Consider the following 17,367-nt stretch of genomic DNA (forward strand, 5'->3'; position numbering starts at 1 on the left):
ATTATAATCCTAAGTTAATGATTTCTACAATAATGATTTCTAACCTAATTTAATGTCTCTACAATAGTTATAATATATATACTATGTATTTCTTATTTTATATTCAAGTGATGTTTCTAATTTTTATATAAAAACTTTTAAATTTCATTTGAAAAAATAATGTTGGTAAAAAAAATTATGAAAAGTAATATTATTAGATTCATGGTAAGAAATGCTATCATTAGAGTATATATAGATTTTATATAATTTGCACATATTAAAGATGGTGTATTTCATAGTATGTTATATCTCTCACATTGAAAAATAATATAGGTGTGATAAATATACTACATATAAAAAATAGAATTTTTCCACATCGAAATATAGCATAAGGTGGATGATTCTATGAGCATCCTTGGAACTTAGGCATCAACCCAAAATCTTTTGAGTCGCTTAAGTATTGTCTTGGAGAGCTCTTAAAAGTTTATATCATTATATTTTTTACCTATAGATTTTATACGTCCCATATTGAAAAATAATGTAGGTGTGGTAAATATACTATGTTTAAATAATATAATTAGAATTGTGTTAAAAAATATTCTATCATTAGAGTATAGGTTCTTATCATTTGCACATATTTTAATTATGATAAAAAAATAGAAAACTAACGTCCATGGTAGCATGTGTAATCTATCAAAGTTCAAGGTTATCATGAGAAATTTCCAATATTATAATGATATAGTTAATTAAATTTGCATTTAAAAGAGAGATATCCGTACCAATAAAACAATAAAGGGGGTATTATTTTTTAATTGTTATTTTATTGTCACGCCATCAAACTTAACGTCTATTTAACAACCTTTAGATTAGGGGGTACCATGGGCAAAAAAATGGAACCTCAAGGGTACCATAGGCAAATTTTTAAAAGTAGGGGTAACATGGAAAATCTAACAAAATTAAGGGGTACCACGGGAAATTTCCGTATCTCAATTATGTTAAACTTTTTTTTGAAGAAAAACAACGTACAAATATTAATGGAGAGTACTTGATCATATTATTAAATTTAAATATAACTATTAGATATAATGAGTAGCAATTGTCCGTATTCTGTGTATTCGAGATCCTGGTTGGATGTCGAACTAAGTGCAAAAAAGATGGTGTAATTCTGAGTATGTTATTTGTCCCACATTGAAAAATAATGCAGGTTTGATAAATATATATTACGTATAAATATTAGAATTGTCCCACATCAGAAAAAAAAATCCAATTTTTGTGAATATATTACTTATAAATAGTAGAATTGTCCCATATCGAAAGATTGGTATAAGGTGGGATGATTATATGATTATAAATAAGAGTTAACCCACGTATATATTAATCTTTTATTTTTATTGAAAAAGATATTTTAATAATATGTAAACAAATCATTAAACATATAATGTAAACATTAAACGCTTATAACGTTTTTTGTTTTCTGCATTATAAATAAGTTAATTACCCCGTTGCAACGCACGGGCATTCAAAGTAGTTATATAGTATTACTAAAGATTATCTATGATTTTAACCGATTATTTTCAACTCACTTATCATATAAATCGGAATACTTTTGTATCAATCCAAATCTTTAAAATAAGTTATAAATTACAATGTCCTAACTCAAATCTATTAATTTCGTGTCCGATTTGGGTCCTCGTATCAAATCTAATCAACAATTTCCCCCTCTACTACACCTGGATAAGAAACAGGAAAGAGTGAAAAAAGCAGAAGAAAAATGAAAAACTCAACGGTAAAGAAGGCTAAAAACGAGCTTGCATCTTATCCTGAAATCGTCTGGTCCACAGTTGACAGCCTCTCCACACCATGCCACTCACCTCACACTCACAAGAATATTCAGAAGATGATGAAGAAGAAGATAACGCTAAACCCCCTGATTCTCTCCCCCTTCCCTTCCCTTCCCTCCATTTTTAGGGCATTTTCCCTTCTCCCCTAATTTCCCCTTCTCTTCTCTGCTAAATGTCTTCTTATATGCTTCTCTCTATCCTCACCACCTCCACCACCGTATCACCCCTCCATCTCTTCTTCCTCCGCCGCTGCTTTCTCTTCTCTTCACCTCCTTCCGCCGCCGTTCCCCGCCGTTTCGTCCTCCCCTCCGCTCACTCCAATTCTAATCTTCTCAAGCCTAATCGCCGCTCCCCCTACGGCGACCCTCTCTCCGTCTACGATGATGATGACGACTCCGTTGCTGTAGCCGTTGCGGAGGTACTTGATAATGATGACGACGATGATGATTCCCCCTGGTTCAATGATGATGTATGTTTCTACTTCCTCTCATTCCATCATTTGTTTACCCTTTTTTTTTTATTATTATGACGGAGCGCGAGTATGCGATTTTTTCTTTTAATGCGGTCAAGTTGATTGCGTTTTGATTTCCGGCACTATTATTATTTAGAAGCGTCCTGCTGTATCAGCTCAGCAAGTATGTTTGTTCTTGTTACTCAATCTTTGATTAATACTCCCTGTCAATTGTTGTCCTTTGTTTTTGACACAAAGACCAAAGACCAAGGAAAGGGGAGGGAGCCAATTACTAAATGACAAGTGAAACAAAATTACAAATTGGGTGTGAATGATCAAATTGCTCGTTAAGTTAATTCTTAAAATAGAAAGGACAACAATTGACTGAAACACCCAAAATGGAATAGGACAACAAATGACCGGGACAAAGGAGTACTTTGCTAATCACTAGTAGCAGTCATTTAGAAGCAAAGCAATACTCGACGCAATTTTCATTTGGCTGATTAGGAAACAAACTCTTTGTGCCGCTGAAAGAGAGTTAAGGTTGCATACATCTGACCTCCAATTTGCAGGAGTCTTTGAAGCACTTGGATTTTGTGGATGTTATATGTTGCAATCAAATGGTTACCTTAAAAGCGAAGAAAACAACATTCTAATATACTTGTGTTGTGCTTATGGAATTTACGGCCAATATCCTTCTATTGCCATTAAATCATTGCACAATGTGATCGAACTATTTTCCATGAAAAGTTTCATTTAAAACTCTTACATCTTTAACTTCTACCATTTCTCAATTTCGTGACCTTGTTGCTCATGGTTGTCTTTGAACTTGAGTTGTGATGACATTGTAGTTGTGAGTTATTCGACATCAAGGGCAGAGAAGTTGCTGCTTTCTGTAGGTTTGTAACCTGATATCTAAAAACATCAGGTCTTGAAGCATTGTGATTCTATTGTTTTCCGACTTCCGTTAAAAAAAGTTTTAAAAAATGTCCTTGATGCAAAAACCATTGGCTTCTTATGGCTTGTCAATGGACTTGCGTGTCTTAAAACTCTTGACTTGTATGTCTCTAAAGTTTGATTGTTTCATGGCTTACGTGTGCAGGATGATGAATTTGCAGAGCCTGCAAATTTTACTAATGGTCGACAGAGTTCTAAATTGCTTGAAGTGGCCAAGACGAGGCCAGGTATGGATCCATGCTTTTTTCTTGGTATGTGTTTTTGTGAGTCAATTCTCAGTACTCACTCAACCGTCTTTTTCTAGGAAACCGAAGAAAAGCTAATGTTGGTGGTAAACCAGGTTCCAAAGGGAAGGTAGGCTTTGATTATGTAGCTAAGTGTCAGTTTGAGTATGGCTTGTTGCATTCTGCATTAAAAAGCCTTTCTATTCATGTCTTCCATTGCAGTTTGATGCGCATAAAGGTGCAAAGAAAAAGTATGCTCAGCTCTCGGAGGAATTTAGAGTAGATAATAGATGGATTCCCCTTCTTGATTACCTAAGCACCTATGGAATGAAAGAATCTCACTTTATTCAGATGCATCGGAGGCACATGAATGCTTTCAATATAAATTTGCATTCCGTACGGGAGAGACTTGGATACCTTACGGAACTTGGCGTAAAGCACAAGGACATTAAAAAGATGTTATCAAGGCAACCACAAATTCTTGAGTATACAGTGGACAGCACTATGAAGCCACGTGTGTCTTTTTTGCTTGATTTAGGCATCCCTGAAGCAAAGATAGCGCAAGTGATCACTGCTGCCCCATCAATATTTTCTTATAGTGTTGAAAATTCCTTGAAGCCCACTGTAAGATATTTGATTGAAGAGGTTGGTATCAAAGCAAACGACTTGGGCAAAGTTGTAACATTGAGCCCGCAAATTCTTGTTCAGCGTGTTGACATTTCATGGAATGATCGTTTCGATTTCCTTACAGAAGAGTTGGCAGCACCTAGAGAAAGCATTGTGAAAATGGTCACTAAACATCCTCAACTCCTACATTACAGTATTGAAGATGGAATATTGCCTAGGATAAAGTTTTTGAGAAGCATTGGTTTGCAAAATTCTGACATCTTAAAGGTCTTGACTAGTATTACTCAGGTGACTTTCTTCAACTCTTTAATTCGTTAATGCTTAACTACTATCTTAGGTGCTCAATTGCCCATTGTGTAGGGATTGACAATTTGTTATGGGTTAATAAGTGATTCATTGATATATACATGGTTCTGCATATATTCATACTTTATATATTATGCTCTTTCTCACCAACAACAACATAACCCAAGTGCCTCAAAAGTCCCCCACAAATGACGGGATGAGAGGGTTGAATATACGCATCATGTAGATGTTGTTTCCATATAATCTATGGTGAAAAGTATATCGAATGATGGCTATTTTACAATTTTAGTGAGCCATTTTGCTTTATTTGACCATAATCCGAACCACGAATAACGAGCTTTTGGCTCCATTGTAAAAGAAAACTACTTGTGTCCTTTCGCATTTAAACAATAACGCTCTGTGTCATTCACCTTGAGTATTTGTGAGTTTCTTATCATGATGTTTTTGCAGGTACTATCTTTGTCATTGGAGAAAAATCTTAAGCCAAAGTACACGTATCTGGTAAATGAACTACAGAATGAGGTCCAATCCTTGACTAAGTATCCAATGTACTTAAGTCTGTCACTGGAACAGAGAATACGTCCCCGACATAGATTCTTGGTTTTCCTTAACAAAGCACCAGAGGGACCATTTCCTCTTAGTTCTCTAGTCCCAACTGACGAATCCTTCTGTCAGCAGTGGGCTGGAACTAGTGTTGACCAGTACATAGAATTCAGGCAAAACATGTTGCTCAAAGAGTTTGCCAAGAAGTATGAAAAGCAATGATAAATTACTGTAAATCTTGTTTCCACTGACATAGAACTAACAAGACAGCTGAAGGGCTGGTATCACTGTTTTTTAGCGACGATATTGTATCCTGACACTCATGGTATGTTCTCATCTTTTCTGCAAATTTTCTTACCTTTCTCTTTTAGATCTTTGACTGAGGAATTATCTGCTACTAACCAACCATTGCTATGCAAAACTAAAACAGGAATTTATCTCGTCCGCTCTTGTTTATAATTATACTCACAATGATTGAAGGTGAAGAATGTCGCAATCTAAGCTTCAGGTCGACTCCGGTGAATTTTGACGTCAGACTTTGAAGGTTAGCTATACGCCTATACCCAAACTGATGTTCTCAATTTTAAGTTCATTACTTTATGATAACTCATTGGTAAGGAATACGGAGAAGTGTAGGCTTTCCTTTCAGCCCCTTGCAGTTACATCCTTCTCCTTCCCATCATAATTACCTTGCCCCCAAAAAAAAGTGGATTTAGCTATCGACTAGTTTTGCACAGAGTTTTTAGAAAAGTTTCTAGCTACGGGAACACTAAGTTGTCTCTGTTACCTTATCATATCATAATATTTTACTCCTATTAAAAAGAGGGAGGTGGGAGGTTACTAGGGGAAAAAAACAACTGAAATACTGATTAGGGGTTGGTTGAAGGAGGTGATAGGTGGTGGCTTTGGTGGATTGTAGATGATGGAGTGATGATAGAAGATGTGAGAACTAGTGGGGCTTAATTGAGGGGTGACGGAAATTAGAGGTAAGTGACAGAAAATCTAACGGAAATTACTAACTGGGTTACCACTTAGAATAAGTAAAATATCTTGGGGGTACCAATGATATTTCTAGAAATGAGGAGTATCACGTAGAGTTCGTAAAAACTGGAGAGTACCACTTAGAAAAACCCTATTTTTTAATATATTTTTTTTAATTTTCTCCACTTTGTGAATTTCTATGTATAAGCGTAATGTTCTCATACGAGTGGTTAAATGCATTACAGGTCGACATGAAGTAACGGTTTGGTGGATTTTAATCCTCGGGATTTCAGCTATACTGACCATAGAGTTTGCACAAATTCATTGCACAAGACACTTGTTCAGTTGCCTGCAGAACATTGCAAGTATCTCTGGATAAAAATTTTGTAGATGGAAATTTATCTTGGCATAGGCTATCAATGGTATCATCAGTCTTCTCTGAGGGTAAGTTAATCTCAACCTCACTTCTGAGAGATTTTTTTGTGCGTGTGTTCTTGTCCTGGTTTCTGTATACATGTATCTAGTCCTGAACACTGTAAACAGATGGATCACGCTATGGGAGATTGTCCATATGCCATTCACCAAATTGTCGAGCACTGTAATTTGTAAACCTGTACCCCAGAAATGTGATTTTTTTGTAAAGGCTGTTCGTGCCACAATATGTGGTTGAACTGCGTCTGAATACTCTAATGTATGACACATGATGAAGTACACATAATACATTGAACTCAAAGATACGTGTATTAGTAGATTTAGCACATTTCCTACCATATTAACTATTAGTCTCAAAAGTCATCGGTTAACTTTACTCGGTTCTACCTAGGGTAACATGGATATTCCCATACCCATTATCTCAACCTGACAATTTCTAGATGGGACCCAAAATAGCTTGCAATTTGGCAGTAAAAAGGCCAAATGTATCTACCGGTTCAGGTAAAGTTTTCTACTGTCTCGCTAATATAGTTGTAGCGTCCTGATCATTTGTTCACATTTGATTAAAATACTTTTCACAAAGAATAATTAAAAGGTAAATAAATGACACAAATATTACTATACAACTGGTTGTATAATAAGCATTGTACAACCATATACATTAATCCGAGCTTATATGCAATTTTATCGAGTTTTGTAAGAGTTTATTTTTTTTATGTTTAGTGTGTGAGTTCAAAAACTTTAAAGTATAGCTCAGATTCTTTTTAATAAAACTCGAAAACTTTAGTACACAGCTCGGATTCTACACCATACAACCATATACAACTGGTTGTATAATCTACTAATTGGGGACAAGGTGGGACACTCCCCATGTGCTTCCCACTTTATGACAAATGGGTATTTTGTAAGGGGAAATGGTATCCGTCTATACGTATAGACGGATAGTGTCCGTCTATAATGAGAATTTGTGTTGAACAAATGACCAAGACAAAAAGAGTACTTGTTTAAGTACGTACTATTTAGTACTCCATTCTTTGTAGTTACTGATCTCGTGCTACAAACCGGTCTAGCACAATGTTGTATTTTATCAAAAGAGCCAACAATTTGCCTTAATGATACCCTTAAAACCCGAATAGGTGGAATACATGGTATCGCACTGAATAGCAGAAAAGCTTTCGAAATCACAAGCGTTTTTTTATGTCCCAGTCCAACTAAAACATGAACTAGTCTAATGTTTTGTTAGTGTTTGTGGTTCATGTTTTGGTCCATTATATCACAATATTACCTCCTAAAATTATTAGGTAAACCCTCTGAAATCTTAAGACTCTGCCACATTAATTTTTCATTAAATTTTAAAACTCATCTCAAACTTTATACATTATTCGTCAGACTTTACTTCATACTCTACTTTTCTATTTTACTTTTTTTTAGAAACGTATTAATTAGTTCTAGTTTTCTAGAAAGTGGGGTTAAGACTTTGTCAAGATTAGGACCGAGTTGCATAATACTCTGTATGAGATAAGATTGTTATACGTCTTATAACAAACTTATCAGAGCATCTCGAGGACCGAGTTAGACAATCATTTTGAGTTGTTTTTAGGAATTATTCTATGAGACGATTTTACACTGTAAGACGGTCTATTAATTGCAGTAAATGAACGAACTTTTTTTTCTAAAAAATGATCATTTTATGTTGTGAAACAGTCTTATTCTAGAATTTCTGCCGAGCATATTTTACCATTTCTAGAAACAATTGGTCTCCCTTGTGACGGGTTACCATTTGTGGCGGATATTTTGTGAGTAAAAATGGTAACAAAATGGGTTAGTGGAGAAAGGGGACCACATGAATAGTGTTGCAGAGAGAGAAAAAGTGGATACTTTGTGAGGTAAAATGGTATCCGTCACTCAAGAGTGACGGATATGTGCCGTCACAAACAAGAATTTGTGTTCTAGAAATGATAAGGAGGAAAAGAAGGATGGACTAATCCACCAATTGAAAAGCTGCAAAAACACAAGTGACAAAAATGGTCCAAGGCAGCCAAAAATGAGTCAAAACATTGGTAGTCCCACTCTCATGGCTCCCAATCACCACCCAATATAAGCATGTCAAAGTGTTAATAAATCACCCGCAAACCAAGAGACATACATACATTTGTGTTGCTTTTTACTTTGGTTTCATTTTCAGAAGATCTTTCAAACATTTCATTCAAATTTTATTAAAGATTAAATTGAAAGCACCAAAGCTACTGTTCCCTCTTAACTAGGCACTCTCATGTGGTCACATCAATATCAACCTTACCCAATTGGATTACACAAATTCTCATTTAAGACTGGTATATTCATTCGTCTTAAGCTTAAGACGGGTCAAATGTATTACATGTGTATATAAGACAAATGAGAATACCCGATTCCGTCTTAAGTAAGACTAGCTGGATAAGTTTATATGATCCAAGTAAAGAAATCAAATCAAGAGTGTAAACATCTCGGTTCTTTGACTCGTGTGAAACCTTATATACAGAGTAGGAAGTTCATTTTCTTTTAGTAACTTTTTTTCCATATCCAAACTCTTGGATACCTCGGACTCTTTATATTATCTGCATGCCCTGTTCGTATTAGCCAAAAATACGAAGGTTTCTATAAGACTATCGAGTCTGATTTCCAACGGGAACATCTAAGCCGTGCTATATAGCAAATGATAAATATATGAAAAAAAACAGTAAAAAAGATTAATCTAGATTTTATAGAAAGTACTAGTATTTCATTAGTTTATGTAAAAATAAGTTCTTAAGGGCTGCTATCCCTTTTAAATTGGCTCTGTCAAGATGTTATTATCCATCTATGGCTAGGGCATAACAGGGTAATCAAACATAAAATCACCTCTCAAAACCCATATATCGGGCATGAAACCCTAAAACAATTCTTCTTTCTTTTCCTTTCTTTCGTCTTCATCACCTACGAGGGGACTGTAACTAAATAAATCCCTTAGACGAGATGTTAAGATATATATTTCACCTGCTAGAAACCCCGAAAACAATGCAAACCCCCTTGTATAGCAGTATCTTTGTTTTTTTAACTGTGATAATAATCTTCCTTTTCCTGTCTGTCATCATAGTCTTCTTTTCCGATCAAACTCTTGCGACCGAATCACCAATGAGCAGAAGCTTCTGATGTCTGAACCTGACCTTTTACTCCCATCTTTTTTTCTGTTATATATACTCTTGCTACGGTACTTTAAAGAGGTAGGACTTAAATAAAATCAAAATAAATGAACTGTTTTGTATCATACCAATGATGTTAGACCTACTTTTACTATAATTCCCCCTGTCGTAAGGCCCAGGAACTAGATGATTGCAGGAATGCTGCTTCCTATTGCAGATGCAAAGGGGTTCTCTGGAAGATTAATCCCCTGACTGATAACAAAATTAGAACGGTCAATGAAGTATCGGAATATCTGTTCAATATCTAACGTTTTTAAGCTCACAACCAAACATATATCTACATGGGTTCGGATCCAAAACTATTTTTATCAAACACTGGTCCACGTAGGATAGGTCTGACTTTCAGGAATTGAGCAACCTCGTTGAATCCCTCAGCAATTTTAAACATTCTTGGCCAAGTAACATCATACATGAGAATCACTGGACGGCTCACTGGTTTTAAGTCATCTTATTATTCGCTCAGTGTGTCAGCGTGTTATACTCCGAAATTAGGAAAACGAGCCTCCATTACCAACTTGGGAGAAATAATTTACCCCCGAACCAATTTTTGGTAAATAAGTTACCCTCATTTGCTATTTTCTTTGATTCGACAAAAACATTAACTTTCAAAAGGAAATACAGCTGGGTGCATACCTTTCTTGCTCAGTAAAGTCTGTGCTGAGATGTTTGGATCTGTCATCAGCGGCAGAGCCGTTATTGATAGCATCAAACAGTTGACGGTATTGCTGAACACTTGAAAAAATGGGAGCATCTGCACAAATGGAATAATAGTCAGAAGATTCGAAACCCAAAATTATGAAGAACAAATGAAGAGAAAGAACATCAAGACGCAGAAATGGTGGTAAACCTTCTAAGGATTGTTGCTCCTCCATACCATAGCCAATGAACTGTCGATTTTGCATATTTTTACGTCCAAATTGCAATTCAGAGAGGCGTCTCCTTTCCATTTCAAGAGCCTGCTCCTGCTGCTCCATCAGCTGTCTTCGTAAAAACCGTGGGGCCACTGTACGTCATACTCATTAGCAAAATTCTCATAGTTATTAATCTAATCTTATTTAGATGCATAGGTTTTGGGATTTATATTTACAGTTTAGATTTTACAAGCTTGATGCACCTCTATTATCTGCACCCAAGTTAGCACGACAGCGTAAACTTAAACAGTGTCTTATGAACAAAGGCAATTAACTTACTTGGGTGGAATTCATGATCTAGATCCAAGTAATTTCCCCGGTAATGCATACCATGATCATTTTTATCCATGTACTTCCTGCGATGATACGACAGGAATTAGATAACATGTAGTATCCCAAAAGCAGATCATGAAACACCATTCAATCGGAAAAACAACTGACCTTTCGACCAGCTTAGACTTTTCCCGGTAAGGTTTGACTAAAACCCGAGACCCACTAACAAAATGTGGGTTCCCTTTAGCCAAAACTGTCTTCACGGTATTAGGACTGGCAAATGTTACAAATCCAAACATCCTTTTTTGTTGGCAAGGGATCCTAACATCTTCCACCGTCCCAAATTCCCTACAATACAAGACCAGAAGACGATCATAAGCAAAACGAACAATCTATAGTAATTAGAAGTCTAGAGGCAAACTTATGAAGTAGGAATTTAGAACTAAGAGTCTAGGAATACCCAAAATAGTCGGATACATCATCTTCCGTGAATGTACTTTCAGCAGGAAAAGTCAAATATATCTGACGAGATCCACTCGCAGCTGAACCAACATCATTCCTTTCACTTCGATTGTCAACATTGTATTTGGAGGCATCTTCAGCTAAAATGACAGCATGTTGGCCATGTGGTCTACACAACATTTGCACAATGATCAGTACGGTATATAATTTATACTTTCTTGGAGTAGAGGGAGTCACAAGGGCTGTTTGATAGTGACGAGTTTTGAAACAGGCCATCAGTTTAACTTGGCTAACATCTGGAGACTTTCGATGCTTTTGAGATGCAACAGTAGCAATTTTAGATAATTTAGAACCACATTACTTCCGAAAGAAAAAGGGAAAATATACAGTTACCTATCAATAAGCCGAATTGTTTTCAATCGCGCAAGAAGTTTAGTCAAGCTATAACCAGCTCGACCGTGACGCTGACTCTCAGTGAGGTACCCTTCAGCTTGAAGCATCCTGCCATACTTCTCACAATACAACATAGGAAGTGAAGCAATGGAGACAGGCCCCCTTGCTGAACTCAGCAGCTCACTGATCTCGACCTCCAGCTTTTCTAGAGAGCCAGGGGAAAACAGATGATCGTCAGCTCTAAGTTCATGAGAGCTGAAAACCGGAGAGAAATTATCCGACCCATGTAAATACCGGCAGGAATTCCCATGTTTGCAAAATCCCTTGTTGAAATAATGGCACATTTTAGCAGGATATTCAGCTGGATTGGCTGATCGACGATTTCTTCTCATGTTCAAATTACCCAATGCTGCCGCACCTTCATAGAAAACACTGATAGGGTCCATCTGATCTTCAAATCCCATGTACTGAGTGGGATTTTGGAATCCGGAATCTTCCAAAGATGAATCTCTGAATGACTCAAATTCTGAGTTTAGAATCTGGTGTTGCTCGTGTGTCAGCGCACTTGGGTCCCAGTAGGGTGGGACCCTGATTGTAGGTGGATACGAGTAGGGTTGAGATCCATTGGGTGAAAATGGCATGTAGCTCATAGGGTTTTCAGAAACCGGTGGCAGATTAATGGAGATTGGAGGAGACATGGAAGTCGAAACAGGTGATTTAGCTAGAAATCCTAATTGAAGCTTAGTTTTCTGCACTAATTTTTCAAGTAATTTTTCAGGAGCATAAGCTAACCTAATCATTTCTCTTTCTCCATGGTCTTGTATAAGAATGCATCCCATAATCTTCGTTGCTATTTCCGGCTCCAACTTCTGGATTCTGTCCAATAGAACTTTTGTTGCATCCGATAAATCCATGTTGCATATATGGTTACCGTTCCTACATTGTCAACATATATCTCATCAAGAAATCACATTACTAATACGGGTCAGTCTCATGGGTATCTTGTCATGAGACCGTCTCATGCAACAATCTCTGAACGACAACAAAGAGTTCTTAAATTCTAAACTACAAACTAGTAAGAATGCAACGATTTAGGCCGTAATACAAGCAACTACATCAAGAAACCAATGTCTGTTCCTACATAGTCGACAATTTCTCATCAAGAAATTTAACCAAATATATAACAGCCATAAATGGTAATCCAGAGCAATTTAATTCTTAACAATCTACAAGAGAAAAAAAAAACACCTTTCCTAGAGCCTTAATAATACAAGCAACTACAACAACCAACAGGGAGGCGGGATCTAGCAAGTAAGGTCGAACATACCTAAACTTATACTTGCATGCAAACCGGGTCGTTTTCTCGAAGCAGAATCACAAAAAAGCTATCTTACTCAAAAACCAACTAAAATATTCATGGTGGCATTGTTTTAGAATTACACAAAAAATGTGAATATAATGCTGCAAATGAGAAAGGTGGAACTGTCTGAAATTTGAAACACATATAAAAACCCCTCCTTTATTTGTTGGCATTATATTATTATTGTTACTTATTAGTTATAGAAAACAAGGAAAAGGTAGACAAATTAGTAGAATAGAAATCTAGAAATAACAACTCACAGAAAAGCTGTAAATCCAGAAAAGTAACAGACCCAAAAATGGGAAATATTTCCTAAGTGAGGAATTTTAGCCAACAACTCCATTTAATAATTCATCTTCTTTTACAGATAACCACACCACATAATTACTCTGTCACTCCCATAAAAATTTGATAAATATGTAATCTTTCCTATGTTACAGGCAAACTAAAATCAGAAAATAATTGTACTTAAACTTTTCCATTTTAAGAAGTCGCTCCCTCCGTCTCAATCATTTGTTTTTCCTTAATGATCGAGACGGAGGGAGTAAAGAAAAGAAAACTTTACCTTAGATTCCAAACTAACTTTGCTCCTCATACAAAATGAAGGCAGAAAATTGCATGAATGAATTTAAAATACGTTAAAATACATACTTAGTAGCAAGTTTAAGTGTTTAAGTCCAATATGAAGTGAAAGACCTTTTCTTAATAGTAATAATAATACACTATAAAATCTAGAAATGATTAATTTAAACTAAAAATTGAGTCCTATCATAGTAACAAATATCCCTATATATTCTATAAGCTCAATGTTTTTTTAAGCCTTCATTTTAGGGGGAAAAAAAAGAAAGACTTTTATATCTCCAACTGCAAAACTAGTGCTCCTCCATTTCAGGATCTTTAATTCCAACATTTTCCTTCTATTTCTAACTTCCTATTCATACAAGGACAAGGGTTTTTCTAATGAGCACATATTAATAACCTAAATGTGGTAAGATTTGCAAGAGATTCTCATCAAATATTGAAGTTTAAACTCATTTTTACCATAATTAGTGAGAATCTCTTGCAAGTCTTACCATATTTAGGTTATTAATATGTACCCAGGGCACACGTTAGAAAAACCCGAACAATTACAGAATTCATTCATTAAACATTAAAAATAAATTTACAAATAATACACTATCAACACCTCTACTATTTCAATCTAAACATTATACAAGACTCCTTCGAATAACATTTATCTTAAATTTTGTTCGGTAAATTATGATAAATGTCATTGATATAACATTAACATAAAAAATTAGGGAGTATATCCCCTTACTTTGCCATTTGGTCTCTGTCTCTCTGAAGGGACCGTCTTCCACTAAATTGATGAGAGACAAAACATAAAAAATAGAGGTGAGAGACCGTCGTAATCTCCCAATAAATTTGATAAAAATGTAATCTTTCCTATGTTACAGGCAAACCAAAATCAGAAAATAATTGTACTTAACTTTTCCATTTTAAGAAGTTACTCCCTCAGTCTCAATGAGAGGGAGGGAGTGAAGAAAACTTTACCTTAGATTCAAAATTAACTTTGCTCCATAAAATAAACACTTCCAAAATCATACAAAATGAAGGCAGAAAATTGGATGAATTTAAAATAAATAGTAACTTTAAGAGTTTAAGTCCAACATGAAGTGGAAGACCTTTTTCTTAATACACTATAAAATCCAAAAATGATTAATTTAAACTAACAATTGAGTCCTATCAACTCAAAAGATCACTTCTTTCTTCACCATTTTTCTACAAATAAAAAAAAATATATATGCAGGTAATATCAAAGTACCCATCAAACAAACAACAACAGTAGTCTCAGTCTCCTTAAGACGGTTTTATACAAGTATTTGCGAACAACAAAGGAAAAAATAAAGGAAGATATACTCACCAAAGGAAAAAAGGTGGTTAAAAACACCAATTTACAGCATTAAACTCCATGAAAACACATAATTTACTTACTTTCTCTCTCTAAAAAGCTCAAACTTTGATCATTTTGCTACTAAGACATGATTTTAATACATTTATTAAAAGCAAAAATAATGAGAGATGATAGTGCTTTAAAAAGAAACTGTTCAAATTTCCACTCTTTATTTATTTCATTATATTTTTTGTAACACTCTACTGCTTATATATATTTAATTTAATGATTAAGTTGCATGAATGTGGGGTAATTAAGTATTTAAGAGTATTTTTTAAATTTTTAAAAAAATAAAAAAATGAGGAAATGGTGATAGTGGGGTTATGATGATTTTTTACGTGCAAATTATAATGAAAAAAGTGCATTTTTTTCGTTTAAATTTTTGACTAGGATAAGATTTTTGCGCAGTTGAAATAGAATTATGTAACTGCTTTGCAATGTTATGTGACAATTTTTTCCCTAAATTTACTGAATTTGTTGAGTGATTATCTCAACGTGTAAACGTGATCACCTTTTTTTTTTTTTTTTACTCAACTCAGTCAATTTTGAGCAAGTGATGTGTTGAGGACTTGAGGTGATAGTTGAGATACTAAAATCGTAGATATTCTTTTAGGGAATATATAATGTCACTCTAAAATTAATAATGTCATTCGTTTTTGTGAGACGGTGAATTATAGTAACATGTTCTTAGACCGGCAGCTTTTATTGGTATGACGTTAACAAAAAGTGTAGTGATATTATCATTTCCTATCATTCCCTTTTTCTTGTGTTTATAACTGATTGATTGTAGTTATGCTTTTTGTTGTGAGTGTCTTAGATATAAAATTATAAATTAAATAGGTTGCACCAATAACATAACTTATGAATGAAAGTTGCTAAAAACAATTTATAAGAGAAATTTTATCTATTCAATTTTACGATGCTTATATAAAATCGTTTTACATAAGTTTTTGTCAATAGTAGGACTGTAGGAGTATTAGAAGTCGTTTGGTTGATCAAGGAACTTCAACTTTCTAAGAACCTACAATTCATAGGAATTAAGTTCCATTATCTAATTCGGGTGAATTTGGCAAAATTGTTTAGTTGCCCATGCAGGAATTAAATTTCACATAAACTTCTATTGACCGAGGGGAGTAAGTAAGCCACTTCCCACATTAGACTACCCCCAAGCAAGGTCAATTGGGGGGTCAATTGGTGAAAGGTCACCTTAATCCACATTTAAGCAAAAGATTAGGATGACCCAAGGGTTGAAAAAGGTGAGAAGAGGTCAATTGGTGACCTTCACTTGCTCAAATTGACCCAACAATTGACCTTACATGTGTCAAATTGTAATTGGTTACAATATTTAAAATCCAAAAAAAAAAACTAATATATTAACATAAAAAGTACAAAGAGTATGCGGTTTTTTAATGTATACGGCTTTTTTAATTATGTATGCGGTTTTTTAATGTATACGGCTTTTTTAATTATGTATGCGGTTTTTTTAATTATGTATACGGTTTTTTAATGTATGCGGCTTTTTTTAATTGCTCAAATTATGTATACGGCTTTTTTAATTATGTATGTGGTTTTTTTATTGTCAATGAAATCGGCTTTTCGATTATTAAATTTTAACTTTGTTATTTAATAATTTTTTTCCGAAGTGTACGTCATTAAATTAATGTTTAATATATTGGAGTACTTTTATTTTTTTAAAATTACAATAAAAACTTGTGTATAATTAGTTAGTAAATAATAATTGAAAAAAGTAAGAGAGAGGTTTTAGTGGGGTAGAGTGTAGAAAATAATTGGAAATGTTAGAAAGTGGAAAATGATTGGATTAATTGACCCAGGTCGTGACATTTTGCTTGGGAGGGTGAACATGGGTCAAGTTAATAAGGAGTGATTAAGAGTAAAATTCTAATTGACCCGATTAAGTTGACCTTTTGCTTGGGGATGGTCTTATGTAGACATTGGAAGTTCCTGAAAAGTTCAAATTCCTATATTCTCCCCAAAAAATGGCAACCAAACAACCTTGTTTTTTTAAAATCATGGGATTTTCTAACGCCTATGTTTTTCAATTGGTAACCAAACGACCCCTTAGTTTATATAAGTTATGAAAGATTGTTGTTTTCTTTGTTTGTTATTTGAGTCAAATTTTTAAACTCTTTAGTTTCAGAAAATTAAGGAGTATGAATTTAGCTTGAAAATTAGCGAAAGTTTGTTAATGATTAAATAGAGCGTTTAACTTTGGAAAGATTTTGAATTGTAAGCTCACTCTCTGCTCAAAAATTCGCGCTTTCAAGTTTATAAGGTGGAGTCTTTAATGTCAAAACGCGAACGTTACTTTGACTGATGACTTTCCATATAAACTTAAGTTATTCCGAAAACATTTATGTTAACTTGAAACTCAGAATTTTCTGTTAGAACTGAAAGTTCTAATTTGAAAATCAAACTATTATAAGCAAGTTAAGGC

General features: G+C 34.6%; 2 protein-coding genes across 6 annotated transcripts; one reads left to right on the forward strand and one right to left on the reverse strand.

Annotated features, from left to right (window-relative positions):
- The first annotated feature begins 1,711 nt into the window (after nucleotides 1-1,711).
- On the forward strand, nucleotides 1,712-6,642 carry LOC141617689 (transcription termination factor MTERF9, chloroplastic-like). The gene is made up of 7 exons (XM_074434854.1): nucleotides 1,712-2,289; nucleotides 3,374-3,455; nucleotides 3,533-3,582; nucleotides 3,675-4,367; nucleotides 4,836-5,253; nucleotides 5,359-5,472; nucleotides 6,155-6,642. Exons 1-5 carry the CDS (start codon nucleotides 1,993-1,995, stop codon nucleotides 5,148-5,150), a joined length of 1,437 nt encoding a protein of 478 aa, XP_074290955.1. The 5' UTR covers nucleotides 1,712-1,992; the 3' UTR covers nucleotides 5,151-5,253; nucleotides 5,359-5,472; nucleotides 6,155-6,642.
- Nucleotides 6,643-9,077: 2,435 nt separating this feature from the next.
- Nucleotides 9,078-15,224, reverse strand: LOC141617690 (zinc finger CCCH domain-containing protein 18-like). 5 transcript variants are annotated; one of them, XM_074434855.1, is made up of 8 exons: nucleotides 14,883-15,224; nucleotides 11,599-12,534; nucleotides 11,204-11,374; nucleotides 10,912-11,091; nucleotides 10,750-10,826; nucleotides 10,407-10,562; nucleotides 10,193-10,310; nucleotides 9,078-9,751 (listed from the first exon to the last, which is right to left on the reverse strand). In XM_074434855.1, the coding sequence occupies exons 2-8, from the start codon at nucleotides 12,510-12,512 to the stop codon at nucleotides 9,682-9,684; spliced, it is 1,686 nt and encodes a 561-aa protein (XP_074290956.1). In that variant the 5' UTR covers nucleotides 12,513-12,534; nucleotides 14,883-15,224; the 3' UTR covers nucleotides 9,078-9,681. The 5 variants fall into 5 exon arrangements, with proteins under 5 accessions (XP_074290956.1, XP_074290960.1, XP_074290959.1 ...); XM_074434859.1 differs by having other exon boundaries at nucleotides 10,434-10,562; nucleotides 14,883-15,195; XM_074434858.1 differs by having other exon boundaries at nucleotides 14,954-15,191.
- Between the last annotated feature and the right edge of the window lie 2,143 nt (nucleotides 15,225-17,367).

This window comes from Silene latifolia, chromosome X (assembly GCF_048544455.1).
Source record: "Silene latifolia isolate original U9 population chromosome X, ASM4854445v1, whole genome shotgun sequence".
In the NCBI taxonomy this organism is placed as follows: domain Eukaryota; kingdom Viridiplantae; phylum Streptophyta; class Magnoliopsida; order Caryophyllales; family Caryophyllaceae; genus Silene; species Silene latifolia.